We start from the raw sequence: 17400 nt of genomic DNA, 5'->3' as shown, positions 1-17400 counted from the left end.
GATCACAACAACTGCCTCCAATCACTAGAAGAATTGTGAGATTTAATCAGTTTTACTCATTTGGCTGAGATGCTATATAATTTTTTCATTTCACAAAATGAAAATTCAGGTAAAACTTCTAGCTATAAAATGTGAAAGACATCATAAATAAGTTTACATGATATTATGTGAAGAAAAAGAATAATAAACATTAAATGTTGATGTACAAATTATAAATGCTATGTAGGTATTAAATTATTTGTTTCAAAAAAAAACACTTTTTCTTTTAAGGCTGAAAAAGCTTCAATAATAAAATCAAAGAAGGAAAACCATGAACAGTCAGCAGATCAGGACCAGAGTTACAGCCCAGAGCTGAGATTACAGGATCAAAAGGAAAGTGAAAGTGACCTAAGTGAGAATTTGGAGTATACACCAACTGAAGGTGCATTGGACCTAAAAAAAGACATGAGTAAGCCTCAAGAGAAAAAACTCCCAGAGAACATTGATTTCCTTGCTCCTGATGTTAGTTCCCTTGTACATTCTAACCAGCAAGAAAGCATCATGAAGACAGAGAAAAGCCAAGAACAGCTTATAAATGATTCACTTCCTCAATTAAATAGGAGCAGCAAGCATGGCCAAGACCTAAGTGATCAGGATAACCAAGAGCAGAATCCAATCAGTCCCAACAGAGAAGAGGAAGCAGGGAAAGAACAAGGTGAAGTTGGCACCCACAATGATAACCAGGAAAGGGAGAGAGAAGTTCCCAAGGAGCATTCTAACAGCAAGCAGGAAGACAGTACCCAATCTGATGATATTTCGAAAGAGTCCAATCAACCAACTCAAGTAAGCAAAACGCAGAAAGATGAATCCGAGCAGGGTCACCAAGAACAAGAAGAGGATAACTCCAATGAAGAAATGGAAGAGTCAACTGAAGCAGAAATCAATAAGCACAGTCAAGATACTGAATGGCAGAACCAACAGGGAAAACCTGGCCTTGAAATTATCAGCACCCCCGAGGAGATGGATAAAAAGACCGTTTCTGAGACTTTGCTTGTAGGGCCTACTGATGATGGTGATGATGGCTCCAGACTCCGTGCAAGTGATGACTACCTCCCACAAAGTGAAGCCTTCCAGGAGGATGAAAGAGCTGCTTCCAATTACTATTTCATCAAATATAAGGAGCAAAGAGAAAAAGCACATGAGAATGAGAATGTAGGTACCAGTGAACCTGGAGAATACCAAGGGGTGAGATTGTTTACAATGAGCCTTATCCGATAAAACACTTAGCTTTATCAAGAAACAGCTATAACCAGTCTCCTGTGCTTATCTCTATCATTACATTACTAAATATGTTACGGTTATTTATTTTCCTCTCCATCTCCCTCATTAGGCTGAAGATGTGTTTTAGTTGGGTTCCCCTAGAAGCAGAACCTGGATTTTAGTGCAGTTTTTTTGAGTTCAGGGAACAAAGAGAAGTGAAAGTGATACAGGAAAAGAAAGGAAGCTAATCAGAGGTACCTGGTGAGAGCCAGGTAAAGCACATTCCTCTGAATTGTCTCATTTGGTGAGTGAGAGAGCTGGGGCATTTATACAGGCCGAGAATTGCCAGGAGGGGTGTTAATTTTGCAGAACTTCCAGTCTGTTCTTTAAGCAGTCCGAATAGAATTCCATGGTTTTGAAGCTACAGAGACACAAATACTGGCAGTTTGAAAGTCCCTGGAGCTAACTAGAATGGTTAACTCTGACAGATATGAGGGATGGGAGATACTGACAACTGCCGCTCTAATGCCTTGAGAGTAGGTAGGTACCATGTCATGTCGAGTTGAATCACCAATGTCTAGCAAAATGCCTCTAACATAGTAAGAGATCCAGTAATGTGTGTTGATTTAGCTATAAAAATTAAGAACAAGGACTTCAGCTACAATTTTATTAAGCAAACACACACCAAAATGATAATCGGGAAACTGCGGTCTGGCAGGAGTTGGGGAGAAACATATTGTTCTTTGGTTGTTTAATCCTTTGGAGCTTTCCTGCAAAAACCCAGCAGCCACCCACCAGGAAGACTTGTCTCAGCTTTTGGTAGGCAAGATCAATAGTAATCTTGATTACTGATAACTCTGCTGCCAATCAAAGGTAGGAATTTTCTTATACTTTAGAAACCTGGTAAGAAAACTTTACCAGCAGCTTCACAGAGATTACTGATATAACCATGCCCTAACTACAGAATCACATCATAATATTACATTTCTACTGTTTTCCCAAATCCAAAGGGTTCCAACTTTGTTCCTGATGTTAGTTCCAACTTTTATTGAGTAATCCCCAGAGATACTGCATTGAATCCAGTTGATGTAGAAATGGCTCCTATTCTCAAAGGGTCTCTATTTATTTACACAGTTGTGACTGGTGTCTCTTTTTGAGATCTAATATGATATGGATATGAAAAGTTCTGTGAAGGTATGCACAGTGGTAATATAAATTATGTAACTGCTTTCCAATCGACTTCAACTTCTATTCTTGTTATTACAAAGGCCAAAAAAGCAGAAAGCTCACTGAATGAAGATGAAAGTTCGAGTGAAGGCAACATGGGGTTGTACAGTGTTGGTGAGTATGGGCTTAGCAAGCTGTTCATAACCATGTCTAGGAGGAGATGGAACTGGCCACAGTGGGCTGTCTCCATCCACTCATTCATGACTACTGCACAGAATTTTTCCTCTCTCCAATTCTCCCCCCAAAAATACTCTCATAAATTGTTGACAACCTCTTGTACATATATAATATACAGTAGTTCACCCTTACCTTCAGTTTCACTTTCTGAGGTCTCAGTTACCCATGGTCAATCATGATCTGAAAATATTAAATTTCCCAACCACTGACATCATCTGTTCCTGACATCACCGGAAACAGGTGATTCTCCTGTCGTAGCATCAGAAGGTCAATAGTATCTTAACACTATCATGTTGCTTATGTCTGTCACTTCACTTCATCTCATCATGTAGGTATTTTATCATCTCACATTATCACGAGAAGGGTGAGTACAGTACGATAAGATATTTTGAGAGAGACCACATTCTCATAAATTTTATTGCAGTATATTATTGTAATTTATTTTATGATTAGTTATTATTGTTCATTTCTTACTGTGCCTAATTTATCATAGGTATGCATGCATAGGAAAAAGCCTAGTATACAGTGTTTAGTTCTATCCATGGTCTCAGGCATCCACTGTGGGTATTGGGACAGATCCCCCCGAGATAAGAGGGGACTACTGTACAACTATGGATAAATGTCTTTACAACTACACGTCCTGTTGTGATATTATTGCAAAAGCTAGAATTATTTTTCTCTAAATCCTTTTACTTCTGAGAAGAATTAATGCTACCTTATTTATTCTCAAATCCATAACTTACTAGTGAATTTAGATCTCATATTTAATTAAGACCTGATTCCCAACCACATACCCTAATCACAAACATTTTGAATTTCCACACAATAAAATTCTCATGGCTTATTTAACTTCTGAACAACTTACACAAAATTGCACTATAGACTTCAGACTATGACTATTGCAGTCAGGCCAAGAATTGCCGTTCGTTCCTTTTAAATCTCCAACCCAAACTGCGCAGATCCAGACTATTGTGTAAAACAGTCTGATGCCAGGGGGCCCCACCTGAAAATTAACATTAAAATCGTTTCTATTGTTTTCCCAAATTTTCTCTTATTACTGAAAATAGAGTACTTGTCTGAATAAATCTGAGTATTCATACTCAATTTAGCTTAGTCCATGTTTCCTATCTAAAATTTTCTCTTAGATTCTTGCATGAACTATGAGTGTAAAAGAGGACACATGTGTAAGGCTGACCAACAGGGAAAACCTCGCTGTGTCTGCCAAGATCCAGTGACTTGTCCTCCTACAAAATTCCTTGACCAAGTAAGTATTCTACAAAATGCTTTCTAAGGGGCACCAAACAGTGATTTGAATGAAAGTAGTTTGCAATTGAAATTTTTGTTTTAAAAAAAGTGAATGTCCAAGTCATCATCTAATATTTGAATTAACATTAAATAGGAAAAAACACCAGCAAAATCAAAGAATCTCAACTGTGCCCTAAAAATGTAATAATCGCACTGATTTGTAGAACTCATTTTTTAATTCCCTCTATCCTAGGAACATATGCATTTTTCATTCTACTGAAGTTATCTAGAGCTAAATTGTAATCACCATTAGTATAGCTTAGTTGATTTTTTTGTGCCAACTAGGACAGTTATTATTTTAATAGCCTCACCTATCTGACCAATTACATGGCACAGCACAGTTTACCAGGGAGCCTATGAGCTTTAAAGAGCAGAGTGTTTTCCCAATGAAGATTCAGAAACACGAGCTTTTTCTCATGCTTGTCTTTCCTAGGTTTGTGGCACTGACAACCAGACCTATGCTAGCTCCTGTCATCTATTTGCTACTAAGTGCAGACTGGAGGGGACCAAAAAGGGGCACCAGCTGCAGCTGGATTATTTTGGAGCCTGCAAATGTAAGATTCCATCACTAATACCAAGCACCATTGCTGAGAAGGTTTTGGTGAATCTGTGCATAACTGAATAATATGCATGTGCATACTCATGCATATATAAACAGGAAAAAGCTAATGTAGTTCTGAACCTTGGCTACACATTAAAACCAACTGAGAGACTTAAAAAAGAAGAAGAAGAATGCCTAGGCTTTAATTATAAGAGATTTCAGTTTTATTTGAAATCTGGGTTGGAACCTTAACATTGTTTTTTCATTTGTTTTTAAAGTAGCCTAGACAAGTCTACAGTGCAGCCAGGGGTTTGGACCCACTGTGATAATGTTATCCACTTAATAACTGGGATGAATCATTAGAATTTTGCCATGTTATTTGTTCTCCTCAAGTTAGGTTAAGCCTCTGCCAAGAAGGTTTATTACAATATATTTCATCCAGTAGTTTCTAAAAATTGTCTTCCTTTCCCAGGATAGTCTCAATTGTCTTTGTATCTCCTTGTCGCTAAGTGATTCCCCACATTAGCCATGCTCACTAATATTTCTAGTTTTCCTCTCCTTCCAGACACACGAGAGGGTTAGACTTCTAGGCCCCCTTGATTTTAGATGTATCATATGAGTTGCTTTATCCAATGAAATGAGGAATAGTCACCCATGTGAGTTCTGGGCAACAGCATTTGAGTTGGTACATAATTCTCCAGGCTCCCTCTTCTAGTGTTGAGATGGTGTTATGAAGGTAGAGTCTTCATCATGCTGAGCCCCAGAGAAACTGCAATGAGCAGAGAGCCCTCTCATCAACTTGTATTGGATCTGCAGCAGGATAGAGAAATAAACCTTTGATATAATTAAAGTACATGATAACTATATAGTTAACACTGCTGTTAACACTGAAATTGCTAAGAGAGTAGATCCTGATAGTTCTCATCACAAGTAAAACAAAAATATTTTTGTAACTATATAAGGTGATGGTTGTTAACTTATGGTGGTGTTCATTTCACATGTGTCAAGTCATTATGCTGCACACCTTAAATTTATAGTGTTGTGTGTCAATTACATCTCAATAACACTGAAAAAAAAAACTTTTGCTCCTTTAAACCACTGAGATTTAAAATTATTATATCATTACCACGGTGTAAGTGAATTTCTACTTTTTTCTCTTTTCCCATAATGAATAGCTCTTAATGTCCTCCACCTTTAAATTCCAACTCTCTGATTCTACAGAAGTGGTTCTCAGTCCTGGCTGCACACCAAAACTACTTTGGGATCTTTTGAAACATCCTGATGCCCAGGCTTCACCCCAGACCAATCAAATCAGAATTTCTTTGAATGGAAGCTGGCATCTGATATGTTTTTAAAACATCCCAAGTAATTCTGTTGTGTTACCAGGGTTAAGGACCACTGTTGTGATGATGGGGCAGTAAGGATGCTGTCAGTCACCGGAAAATCTTAAGCTTCCTGTTATGAGGAATTGCTTTAGGATAGGAGTAAGACCCAAAGATTAAAATCTATTTACTTCTGCTTGAAACAGCTATTCCCACTTGTACGGACTTTGAAGTGACTCAATTTCCTCTAAGGATGAGAGACTGGCTCAAGAATATCCTCATGCAGCTTTATGAGTCTAACCCTGAACATGCTGGATATCTAAATGAGAAGCAGAGAAATAAAGTAAGTTATCCATGAGTCAGCTACCACGGGTCTGTCTACAAGGCCTGAAGAAAAAAAATTGGGGACCAGGGTTGGAGCTACCTCCCTCTGAAATTGGCAAAAGCCCACTTTTCCTGCCCATGCCTAGTTAGCGCATAAAGATTAACAGAATAATAGTGGTCAACGTTCATGCCATAAGGTTTGGGACATGGCCAAACTACCCCATTACTACACAAAGGGCAGTGGCCTGAGCAAGGTCTAGAGCAGACTCTGGTTGAATAAACTGAACCTTAATTCAGCATTTATATATTCAGGCCCACACATGTTATTTAAATCTAAACATCTTTTCACCCTCACAGACCAGACATATATATTTTATGATATAAGGCAAATTCATTACTTCACAATGTTAGTAATATATATTAAGATTAAAATGTGCAGAATATTAAGTCCAAAAGTTCTCAGGGAAAACTCATTTATCAGATAGTTTTTCAATGAATCCTAGGTACCTGGAATTAATTTACGTACTAGAGAAAGAGCAATGAACCAAATAAAAGTCTCTGCCATCATGAGCTTACATTTTAGGCAAAGAGACAGACTCTTTATAAATAAGTGTGTGTGTGTGTGTGTGTGTGTGTGTGTGTGTGTGTGTGTGTGTATAATGTATATATGTATGTAAATGTATATTTTATATATGCAAATATGAACATACATGCGAATATATGTAAAAGATATGTCAGGCGGGATGATATGTGTTATGAAGAAAAAATGAAACAGAAAGGAGGGTGTGCATTCACTTTATCAGATGCTGTTAGCAGGTTTCAAGATGAGGACTAAGAATTGACCACTGATCTGGCATGTGGTCATTATAGCTGACCTTGACAAGAGCTGTTTCTGCAGAGTGGGGAGGAGAGAAGCCTGAGTAGACAGTATTCAAAATAGAATAGAAAGAAGGATGTGGAAGCAGCAAGTGTAAACAATATTTTTAAGACATTTTATTGTAAAGGCAAAAAGTGAAATAGGGTGGCAGCTGGAGGGGAATGTGAGTACAAGACTTCCATCTACCAATGGGAGATGGTAGAGGATGTTTGTGTGCTTCTGGAAATAATCCAGTAAAGAAGGAAAGGTGCCCAATTGCCATAGGGTATTCTTGAGTAGATGAGAAGGGGTGGGCTCCTGAGCACCAGTGAGGGCATGGGCTTCGATTAGGAGCACAGGAATTTCATTCATGGTAACATGGAGGGACGTTTGTAGATATGGTCATGGGAATGGGTAGAAGTTCTGTTCTGATTGCTTCTGATTACTCAGTGAAATAATGAGTAATGTCACAAATGGAGAGTTTTACATGCATTGCCCCAAAATAATTTCTATTCTCTCTCTTTAATACATCACAACAGAGAGCCTTAAGAGCATTAGAAACAAAACAGAGAGATTTCAATGGAAGTGGCCAAATGCTACCACACCAGGGTTGAACTGAGCAGGGACTGGATGGAATTACATAGAGTATTAAGAATAGAGTATTCCAATGGCGGAAGAGCAGGGCTTTTCACTAACTAATCAATAATTTTGCCAAAGTCAGTTCAGCCCTTTTCATTAAAACCTTCTCATAGTTTTAAGGAATGCAATAAATGTTACTTGATTAAAAGAAAAACTTTAAAAAGACAAATTTTATTCTGAAAACTATAGGTTTTTTAATGTTAGCTGCCATTTTATATAGAAATAAGAAACCTTTAATGCTGATTAGAAGGCATTTCATTTGGTCTCATATGATGGGCTGGGCTTGTTTTCCTCTGCCAAGTTACTGTCACTCTTTGAGTAGAGTTTAGCAAGAGATTACACTGATTCTCTGATGATCTTCCCCTTCCTAATCCCAGGTCAAGAAAATTTACCTGGATGAAAAGAGACTCTTGGCTGGGGACCATTCCATTGACCTTCTCTTGAGAGATTTTAAGAAAAACTACCACATGTATGTGTATCCTGTGCACTGGCAGTTTAGTGAACTTGACAAACATCCTATGGACAGGTAAAAGCTCTTTACCTTCCTGTTACTAAGTCATCCTCCTGATATAATGTCCAATTATCTTTACAAAGAAAATTCTAAACAGATTTCAGAAAAGTTCCAGTTCCATTCTAGAACACTGAAATGCTAACCAAACGTGGTTAGGTGTCTGTACATAAAATTGCTTTGAAAATAACAGATTATGGCCACACAGCTCTCAAGTTTACATGTTAGGTCCAGCCTCCCACGACTACTCTTTCAACTTTTTCTCATTCTTGATCCTAAAGTCACAAGATAATCCTATTGGCCCAATTTGGCCAAGTGCCTACCTCTGACTAGTGAGTAAGAGCCAGTTTATATGAACATGATTGCTGGGGCACACTCCTATAAATTTAAGGTGGAGGGAGGACAGTTGCCAGTGAAGAAGAAAACCTTGCAAGTTGACACCCCAAAAGCTGTCTATCTTACCCATAAATAGCTTATTGCATTTGCAGCTTTTCATAAGTATGCTATTTATTTGGCATACTCAGCAACCTTGTGGAAGAAAAATGCCGTTGGTGATTCTCTGTCAACTTTCATACACAAGCTAATCAGTTAATACACTGCCATTTATTTCATTGCAGAGTCTTGACACATTCAGAGCTTGCTCCTTTGCGAGCATCGCTGGTACCCATGGAACACTGCATAACTCGCTTCTTTGAGGAGTGTGACCCCAACAAGGATAAGCACATCACCCTGAAGGAGTGGGGCCACTGCTTTGGGATTAAAGAAGGTAAATTCATCATTTTCTAGACAAGCCCTAAGCCCTGCAGCCCTCATAAAGAGGTTCTGCTGTGTGTGTGTGTGTTCAAACTGAAACTTAGAGACAGCAAAATGGAAGCATCCCGGGTAGGACTTCTTCAGTGTATGTGCTGCCATTGCAAAGTTATTTCTTACTTGCTTTATAATACTGTTTTCAAAGTATAGCAATTGTGCATATTTAGGGAACAACTGCACTGAGGTCTCAGCAGTTGGTTAAGCCTAAGAAAATGATATAAATCCAGAGAGTTGTGCCAAATCTCAGAAGGCTACTCTTCCAAGGAAGGAAAGATTTTATATCCTTTCTTAACCTGGGTATTGGACCAAACTTTTAAAAATCATACGTGAAGAGTGAAACAGCCAGCCTGATTCTGCCAATGTGAGGTGTCAGAAGAATAGTAGAATTCATTACCAACACACTGAAGATTGGGTCTTACATCACAAGTTGTGTCCAGATAGTATTCCTTTAGTCCAAAAGTGACCGATTATTTCATCTTCAGTGTCCTCCCCACCCACCCCCACCCCCTCACCCCCACAAAAAAAGGAGAGAGAGAGAGAGATCAGAAAGTTCTTTCTTTACTCCCACAGTGGAGAAATTTAAATTTAGACATTTGTTTTGCTAGGTTATATGTTAATCTACTTCCTTTTTTTTCCTAAGTGAGAGTTGATTTTTGTGAGCAAGCATATTTTCAATAATCAGGGTATGAAGGATGCTCAGAAAGTAAGCAATCAAAACTGCTTGCAGAGTGTAAGTGAACAGTGAACATCAAACCTCTAAAGCAGAGATTTTCTATGGATGTTCACAACATATATGTAGGATTACATCCACCTAAGCAGTAAAGAAAAGTAAGCTCATCAAAGGTCAGAATTTCCCAGAAAGAGGCAACATGTGTGATCTTTACTTTAAAAATATTTTTCATACATATGTATAATGCCTTAAAATTAGGGAGAAAGAGCAGAGAGTATGAGGATTTAGTTATGTATTGATAAGTAAGTAAGCAGAAAAAGTTAGTCCTTTTTCTCTACAATATTAGTCTGTGAAATAAGCACAACTAAAAAAAAGAAATAAGCACCACTGTAATGAGCAAAGAATGTATGTTTTTGTGAGCACCTAGTTCTGTATGTTAGTTGTCTATTGCTGTATAACAAATTACTCTAAAGCTTAAAAGCTTAAAATCTCTCTCACAGTTTCCAAGGCTCGGGAACCCAGGAAGAGCTTACCTGGATGGTTCTGGTTCAGAATCTGCTGTAAGCTCACTCACATGTCAGGAGGCTTCTGTTCCTCACCATGTGGTCCTCTCCATGGGGCTGCTCATAGCACTGCACCTGGTTTCTTCCAGAGTGAGTGATTAGAGAGAGAGGGGATATCTAAGACCGAAGCCACAATGTCTTTTATAACCTGATCTCAGAAGTGACATACCATTACTTCTGCCATAGTCTGTTGGTCACAGACCAACCCAGACACAATGCGGGCGGAGATACAGGAGATGAGGATAGTTGGGGGCAATCTTGGAGGCTGGCTACCACATGATGTTTATACCCTGTTTGCATTGACAGGAAATTAACAAGCTATTAAGACCCAGACCCATACAAATAATGCCAATTTTCTAACACCTATTCCATAAGACCAGTACTTACAAATTCAAATATATCCATTGAAAAATAGTTAAAATTGTCTTTCCAATTCCCACATTAAAAGGTACTCAATACAGGTGCCCTGCTTGCTCTGCTCCACCATCATGAGGAGGGGAATAACAACTGGGACAGGACGTATTTATGTATGCCTTTTAGATGGCACTTAATTTTAAGGGAGTGATCAAAAGGCAAATTTGAAGAGAAGTCATTTATTTAAGGAAATCAGTTGTGCTTTGCTGTTCTTTTGAAACTTCTGTCAGCCCCTCAGCCTACAGGAGCACTCAGGCTCTGTTTTGGGAGGAGCAGGAAAGGCGTAAAGCTCAGTGACTCATAAAGCTCCTAATGGTCTTGTTTGTTCACTGTGGTTTGGCTCTGATTACATTATTTTGGAGAAGGGAAAGAATTATTACATAGTAAGCCAATAAAGCAGATATTAAATGTTCGGTCAAAACAAGCAAACAAGTTACTGCTTGGGATGCAGCTAGGGAAAGCTAAACTTATATTTTTATTTGTAAGTATACCCTTCCTTCCCTTGGTGCTGAGAAAGCAACAGAAGGACAAGGTAAATTTTAGCTGGTGTTTTCCTGAATTTTAATTGCCTTTGATTTGAACTAAATGTACTTCAGATAGTCCAGCTCTTTCATTAACTAGCTATGTCAATTAGAGCATGCCACTTATCCTTAGCAAGTTTCATTTTCCTTTCGTGTAAAAAGGGGGTTCAATTAAGAGATGGAGAAGTTTTGTCTATATATTGCCCATGACATAACAAATATTGCTATATCCACGCAAATCTTTAGGAAAACCTTCCAAGTGAGACTAATAGAGGAAATGAGTCAGATCATGCAGGTCCTATTAAGTCAGTTCAGACATTATCCTGGGAGAAATAAGGATCACTGAAGTGTTTTAAATAGGGGAGTGATTTCACTGGATTTGTATGTAAGAAAGATTCTTTTGGTTACAAAGAACAGTTGAGAGGGTGTTGTAAATTCAGGCAAGAGTTGATGAGAACTTGAACCAGGGCAGTTACATTGGAGAAATAGAAAAATAAATATATGTGAGATATATTAAAAATATAAATGTATTCAAGATATATCCAAGAATATAAACATATTCAAGATGTATAGTATGTAGAAGTAGTAAGGTGATGTTTGATAGGAAATATGTAAGGTCAGGAAGCAGTTGAGAGATTGAAAGAAAGAACAGTACGACCCTTAGGTTCCTGGCTCAGGCCAGGCAGGATGAATAAAGGTACCTTCACCTGAGACAGAAAACACAAGAACAGTAGCAAATTTGGGGGAGATGATAAATTCCATTTCGAACACATTAATTTTTGAAGTACTTGGGAGACCACACACATTTGATAATTGAAGATATGGATCGACTTTTTAAGACAGAGTTTGGAAATTGAAATACATATTTGGAATCAGTAGCATACAGAAAGTAATTGACTCTGGGGAAAGAAATTAATTCTCCAAGGAAAAATGTGTTGAGTTACATAGAAAAGGGTCCAGCATTGAGCACCAGGAAACAACAACATCTAGGCAATGGATAGAGGAGAAAGAAGGAGTTCACGAAGGAGAATGAAAAGTCTCCTTAAGGGAAAGAAGAAAACACGGTAGTATCATGCCTAACGGGGTGTTTCAAAGAGGAGGAAGAGAGCACAGTGCCAAGTGTTGCAGAGATGTCAAGTAAGATAAAAGACTGAGTATACTTATTGGATACAGAAATAAAGATAATCCTGGGTGGCTTTGGAAAGAGCAGATTTTGTGGAATAGTAGAAATGGAAGGCAGATTCTACTAGCTGAGAAAGAACAGGAGATGAAAAAGGGTAAAAGTGGTTGTTTGAAGGCAGGAAAGGGCAAGAGAGGGATGTAGAGTTCAGAAAAGCATTTTTGGAAATAAAAGAAGCTTGAGCACTCACTCACTCATTTATTCATTCATTCATTTGTTCATTCAACAAATCTTTACTGATGGCCCACCTAGTACTAGGCACTGTTCTCGAGGCTAGATATACAGCATATTTAAGTGCTAATGGGAAGGATCCAGCAAGAAAGAAAAAGATGAAGATATAATTTTTAAAAAGAAAAAGAGGAAATATGGAGAGAATTCTGAGGTCAGAAGCGATCCTGGGTACAGGTAGAATACAAACCTTAAAGTCAACAGGAACAACACCTACAATCCAAACAACAGGAAGAAGACAAAAAGTATGAGTGCAAATATAAGTAAATATATAAGTAATGAGACTATTATCCCAATTTTACAAATGAAGCTTGTGCTCAAAAGAAATAAACCAAAGCTCATAATCTTTCCCACTCTTGGTATGAAAGGAAGACTTATATTGGGCAGGAAAATTACCTGGTGTCCCATACAGATTAGTAGTTAGCATGCTTCAAATTAACCTGCTTTAAGCATTCGTTCAACAGCTACTGAGTGAGGCGGGCCATACTAGTAAGGGGTGGCCTTATATCCATCCATGGCAACTAGTTCTTTCCCAATTACTTCATCAGAAATTTGATTTAATTGGCCCTATAGTTCCATTTATTTGCATTATATATATTTTAGCAACTGTTATGGATTGATATAGTTAGCACTTCTTGGATGGGCCTCCCTTCAATCTCTTTTCTCAGTGGTTCTGAACCCTACATCAGAACAACCTGCAGGGCTTTCTAAATATATACATTCCATTGGCCCACTCCTGGGTTTCTGATTCAGGATGCCAGGGATAGATAGATAGATAGATAGATAGATAGATAGATAGATAGATAGATAGATAGATAGATATATTTTTTTTTTCTAACCTGAAACAATCATAAAGCTTCACAGGTGATATTGATGCCCTCCCAGGGCTGAGAACCATCACATTGCCTTATTGATGACTTCTCTAATCCCCCACCTCTAATGCTATTTGTTTATATTTCTACTCAGGCTACTTTCTAAAAATATGTTTTGTTTTCATTTTTTACAGAAGACATAGATGAAAATCTCCTGTTTTGAATTAAGATCTGAAAGAACTCAAACTTTCCAGCATCCTCCTCTGTTCTGACCACTTCTGAAATATATGCAACCATAATACTTGTAGATTCGTATTTAGCAAAATGTTTGCATGTCTGAGAAGACAATGAGAGTAATTGCTTGATGACAGTTATTCATCAGGCATTTAACATTAACTTTGGAAATAAAACTTTGAAGTAAAGGCAATATATTGCATGCTGTTTGTAAACAGGAGTTTAACTCATCACTCTGCATCCATTTATGAGATACTTACTGATTATAAAAGTTGAAAAAACTAATACTGTCATTTTGTCCGTAATATCATGTGCATGTCCAAAAATGGAATAATGCTTTTTTGTTGTGAATGTGTATTATTTTCAGTATCTTAATATCCTAATAAAAATTTATAAAAATCCAAACGTTTATTCCCAGTCATTTATTTAAGCAATTATATAAGCCCACACTTTATATCGAATTATAATTGTGTCTTCTAGATCTTACTACTTAAAACATTTTTTTAAGTGTGAGTGTGATTGGGAGAGATGTTTCTTATAGTAAACACATAGTTGTTAAAGGTAGTTGCTGATGAATGTCCTTTGTCATAATGTAAGTGTAAACAGAAAAAAAATGATTTCAAGTACTCTTCACCAAATTCAGTTAAAAGTGTAAATGATTATGCACTGCTTGATACAACTAATTTTAACCTTTGTGCATGTGTGTCAGGGGAGAGAGAGGCCCTGTAAACTGTTTACACTTTTCACGTCCTCAAAATAATGTAATGTAAACATAACAGACAGTGGAGAGCTCTGAACTGTCTTAATGTCCTATGCTGTCAGAGATAAATATTACTACCATAAATTGATAGCAAGAAACTGTGTCATAAGAGAAAATTTGTGTTTTTATTTGAGCTCTTCTTTGGTATCTATTAATACGGTAAAAGCTAGATTGCAAAAATATAAAAGACATCGTAATAGAGTTTTGCAAAGTCTGAAGCAAAGTAATAGATGACCCTGACACCCACTTTAATCTACTTATAATATTTGAAAGAAAATAAGCTTTTTTTTAAACATATTTTCTAACTGAAATGGAAGCTATCAGTGCAATTGTCTTTGATTATTTTTAAAAATAATCAAAAATTTGTTGTAATTGTTGTTAGGAGCCTTATCTGTGATAGTCACTGAGAGAATGTGCCTCTAGAAATTTATCTAAAGGATAATTATGGAAGAGTTTGCTTTTTATCAGAATAATCTTCTCTGATTAACTTCAAAATTGTGTTTATTATCTCTTTTCTTAGCTCAGTGAATCACTTGTTCTTAATCAGACCACATCACACATGTCATGACTAAATAATTATGTTCAATTTATTTAATCAAAATCTAATTATTACTTATAATTTTTTCCAACTAGGAAAATTTAGAAATTATTTCAAAATTCAGAATGCATTTATGGGTAGTTGCAAATAACTGTCGTTAGAGATCTTAATTAATTAGAAACCAAGTTTCTAATTATTACTACGTCAAGAATAGTGAAATTATGTTTAGAGGCATTAATTAGATCTATATTACCATTTTAAATGTTTTTTGGATTAGGGAAAAGTAATTTTAATGCTAAAGACACTACTTAAATATTGACCAAAAATGTTTTATTTGAAGATAATTTTCATTTTGAAATGAAAAATATTATATAATAACCGAAAATTTTAGAACTTTTAATTTTTCTATCTTTTAAGGCTCCTATGTGTATCACTGCCCTGAATGATATATTGAAGAAGCACTTTAATATTCTTGGTGGTCACAGTTTTTAATTGTGGATTGTTTATGATAAAGACATAACTCTAATCCTAACCAAGGAGATGAAGTTATTTTTTCAGTAATTGAGATGCTTTAGAAGTTGGAGTTCCTAGTCTGGAACCAATTATACAGTGTAGCTTTGAATTTTGGGACTCATATTGCCCATGACCATAAAACATTAGCAATACGGCTTAAATACTAGATGGGCATAGAGATTCCAGGAGATCACACTGTTCTTTGAATTCTTGCTCCGAGGGCCATTTGAAGCAAGGTAATTAAAAAGATGTTCAGTATCATTTGGACTGATTCGATTACACTAGGTAAAAGAATATAAGATATTCTTGTGTTGGATAACTTAGTGATTCCTAATAGTGCCACTTACCAAAGGAAAAAAAAAATTCAAGGGTTTGAATCTTGAATGGGGAAAAAATACAAAGGAGAAACATGAAAAAGGGGGGAAAGGGGGATGATTTGCTTAAATTTAGGCAAAAGAAATAATAGTACAAAGGTAAATCAGAGTTGAGTTTCAAATACATACAAAACAGTTGAAGAGTGACATACATAAAGAGTTATAATTTGCTTCAGATGCTGGGGACAAGTCTTAATAAGAACATGATGAAGATGATTTTTCTTCCAAAATTCAATTCCAGAGGACAGTGATTTGGTTTGAAACTCACAGGGTAAGTTCATTTGAATTAAATGTAATTGAAGACCATGAAAAAGTTTGCTTTCAGAATCAGCTGGCCAGTAAAGACCACATTAATTTGCTTTAAGGAATTTACTCATATTGTGCTTATTCCCTACCAATCTTACAAGATTTTTCCCATATTATTTTCTTCTTGAGAAATTACAGTTGCCAGTAACAGCATTAATTAATTCAACCTCTACAACTGCCCCTAGTAAGCATGGGTTTAGGGAATCTCAAATTGTGAAAAGTATTTATTAGTTGGATGATGGTTATGTTTTTTTCCAAATTTTGATACAAAAATATGAGGCTTTTTGAAGTTGCCAGGCATCAGCTATTCACAACCCCTTCCCCGAATAGCTTGTGGAAGAGTGTGACAAAGGGTGAGCAAATTTCCCCCCAAATCTTCAGTGACTTTTTCGAACGTCTTTCTCCACTTGCCATCAAAGAGGTGTTTATACTGAATTACTCTATAATGAGCCAACTCTTCAGAAAGAGAATACTAACCTCTTTTCATAATATCTGCTCTTTTTCTAAATCACCTTGTTGCTTTCTTCTAAAAAGTTTTTTTCCAGCTCTCTTTAACTTTTTCTCACTGGTCAAACAATATAATTAGTTTGCTCTTCTTGTTGAATATTCTCTAATCTTCCTAATCTCTGGATTCTTATAACATTTTTTAATAAAGGCCAAAACAATGCTAAGTAGTAGAATCGCCTTTATTCCATATGTAATACTTTTGTTGGTACAGATAGCATTCATCGTTAACACTTACTGAGTGTCTAGTATATAATAGGGTCTGTAGTGGGGGCTGGAAATACAAAAAGTATGAGAAAAATTCACAGTCTGATAAGGAAGAGAGATTCCTAAATGAAAAAAAAAATGTAATTTAAAGAGTGCTTCTAGATAAAAATACAAAGCTGACTTAGGCTAGGGGTCAAAGACTTCATTCACAGAGAAGATGGTATGGCACCCAGGTCATGAAGAATAAGAAGTGGGTGGGGCACTCAGGCAGAGGGAACAAGAGCATCGGGCTGACCCAAGAAGGTCATAACAATTGCTTGGGGGTGAGGGACAGAAATGACCAGTATAACAAGACTACAACTCAAGTTGGAAACATGTTAAATTTGGACATTATTTAAGCAATGATGTTTTGAAAACTTCACACACAGTTTAAAATAACATCTTGCTTGTTTATCACCTAAATTATCTTGAAAATACTATTTTGCATAATTTTGTTTTTATTTCTAAATGTAATAAGCACCTTACTTTTCCTTTATTTAATTGCAAAGGGTTTCTCAACTTTAAGTGTGCTGCCTGGTAAATTACAGTTTGACAACATGACATTCTAACAATAAGCTTTCTGCTTCTG

At 36.7% G+C, this 17400-nt stretch overlaps 1 protein-coding gene across 1 annotated transcript; it reads left to right on the top strand.

The window, feature by feature from the left end:
• The first annotated feature begins 270 nt into the window (after positions 1-270).
• On the top strand, positions 271-13846 carry SPARCL1 (SPARC like 1). The gene is made up of 8 exons (XM_025046020.1): positions 271-1191; positions 2508-2580; positions 3789-3907; positions 4382-4502; positions 6018-6154; positions 8008-8156; positions 8756-8904; positions 13531-13846. The coding sequence occupies exons 1-8, from the start codon at positions 445-447 to the stop codon at positions 13557-13559; spliced, it is 1524 nt and encodes a 507-aa protein (XP_024901788.1). The 5' UTR covers positions 271-444; the 3' UTR covers positions 13560-13846.
• The last annotated feature ends 3554 nt before the right edge of the window (positions 13847-17400 follow it).

The sequence above is a fragment of the Pteropus alecto genome, unplaced genomic scaffold, assembly GCF_000325575.1.
Source record: "Pteropus alecto unplaced genomic scaffold, ASM32557v1 scaffold63, whole genome shotgun sequence".
In the NCBI taxonomy this organism is placed as follows: Eukaryota; Metazoa; Chordata; class Mammalia; order Chiroptera; family Pteropodidae; genus Pteropus; species Pteropus alecto.
Note: the sequence above shows the minus strand (reverse complement) of the source record. Positions and strands in the feature narration are given on the sequence as shown.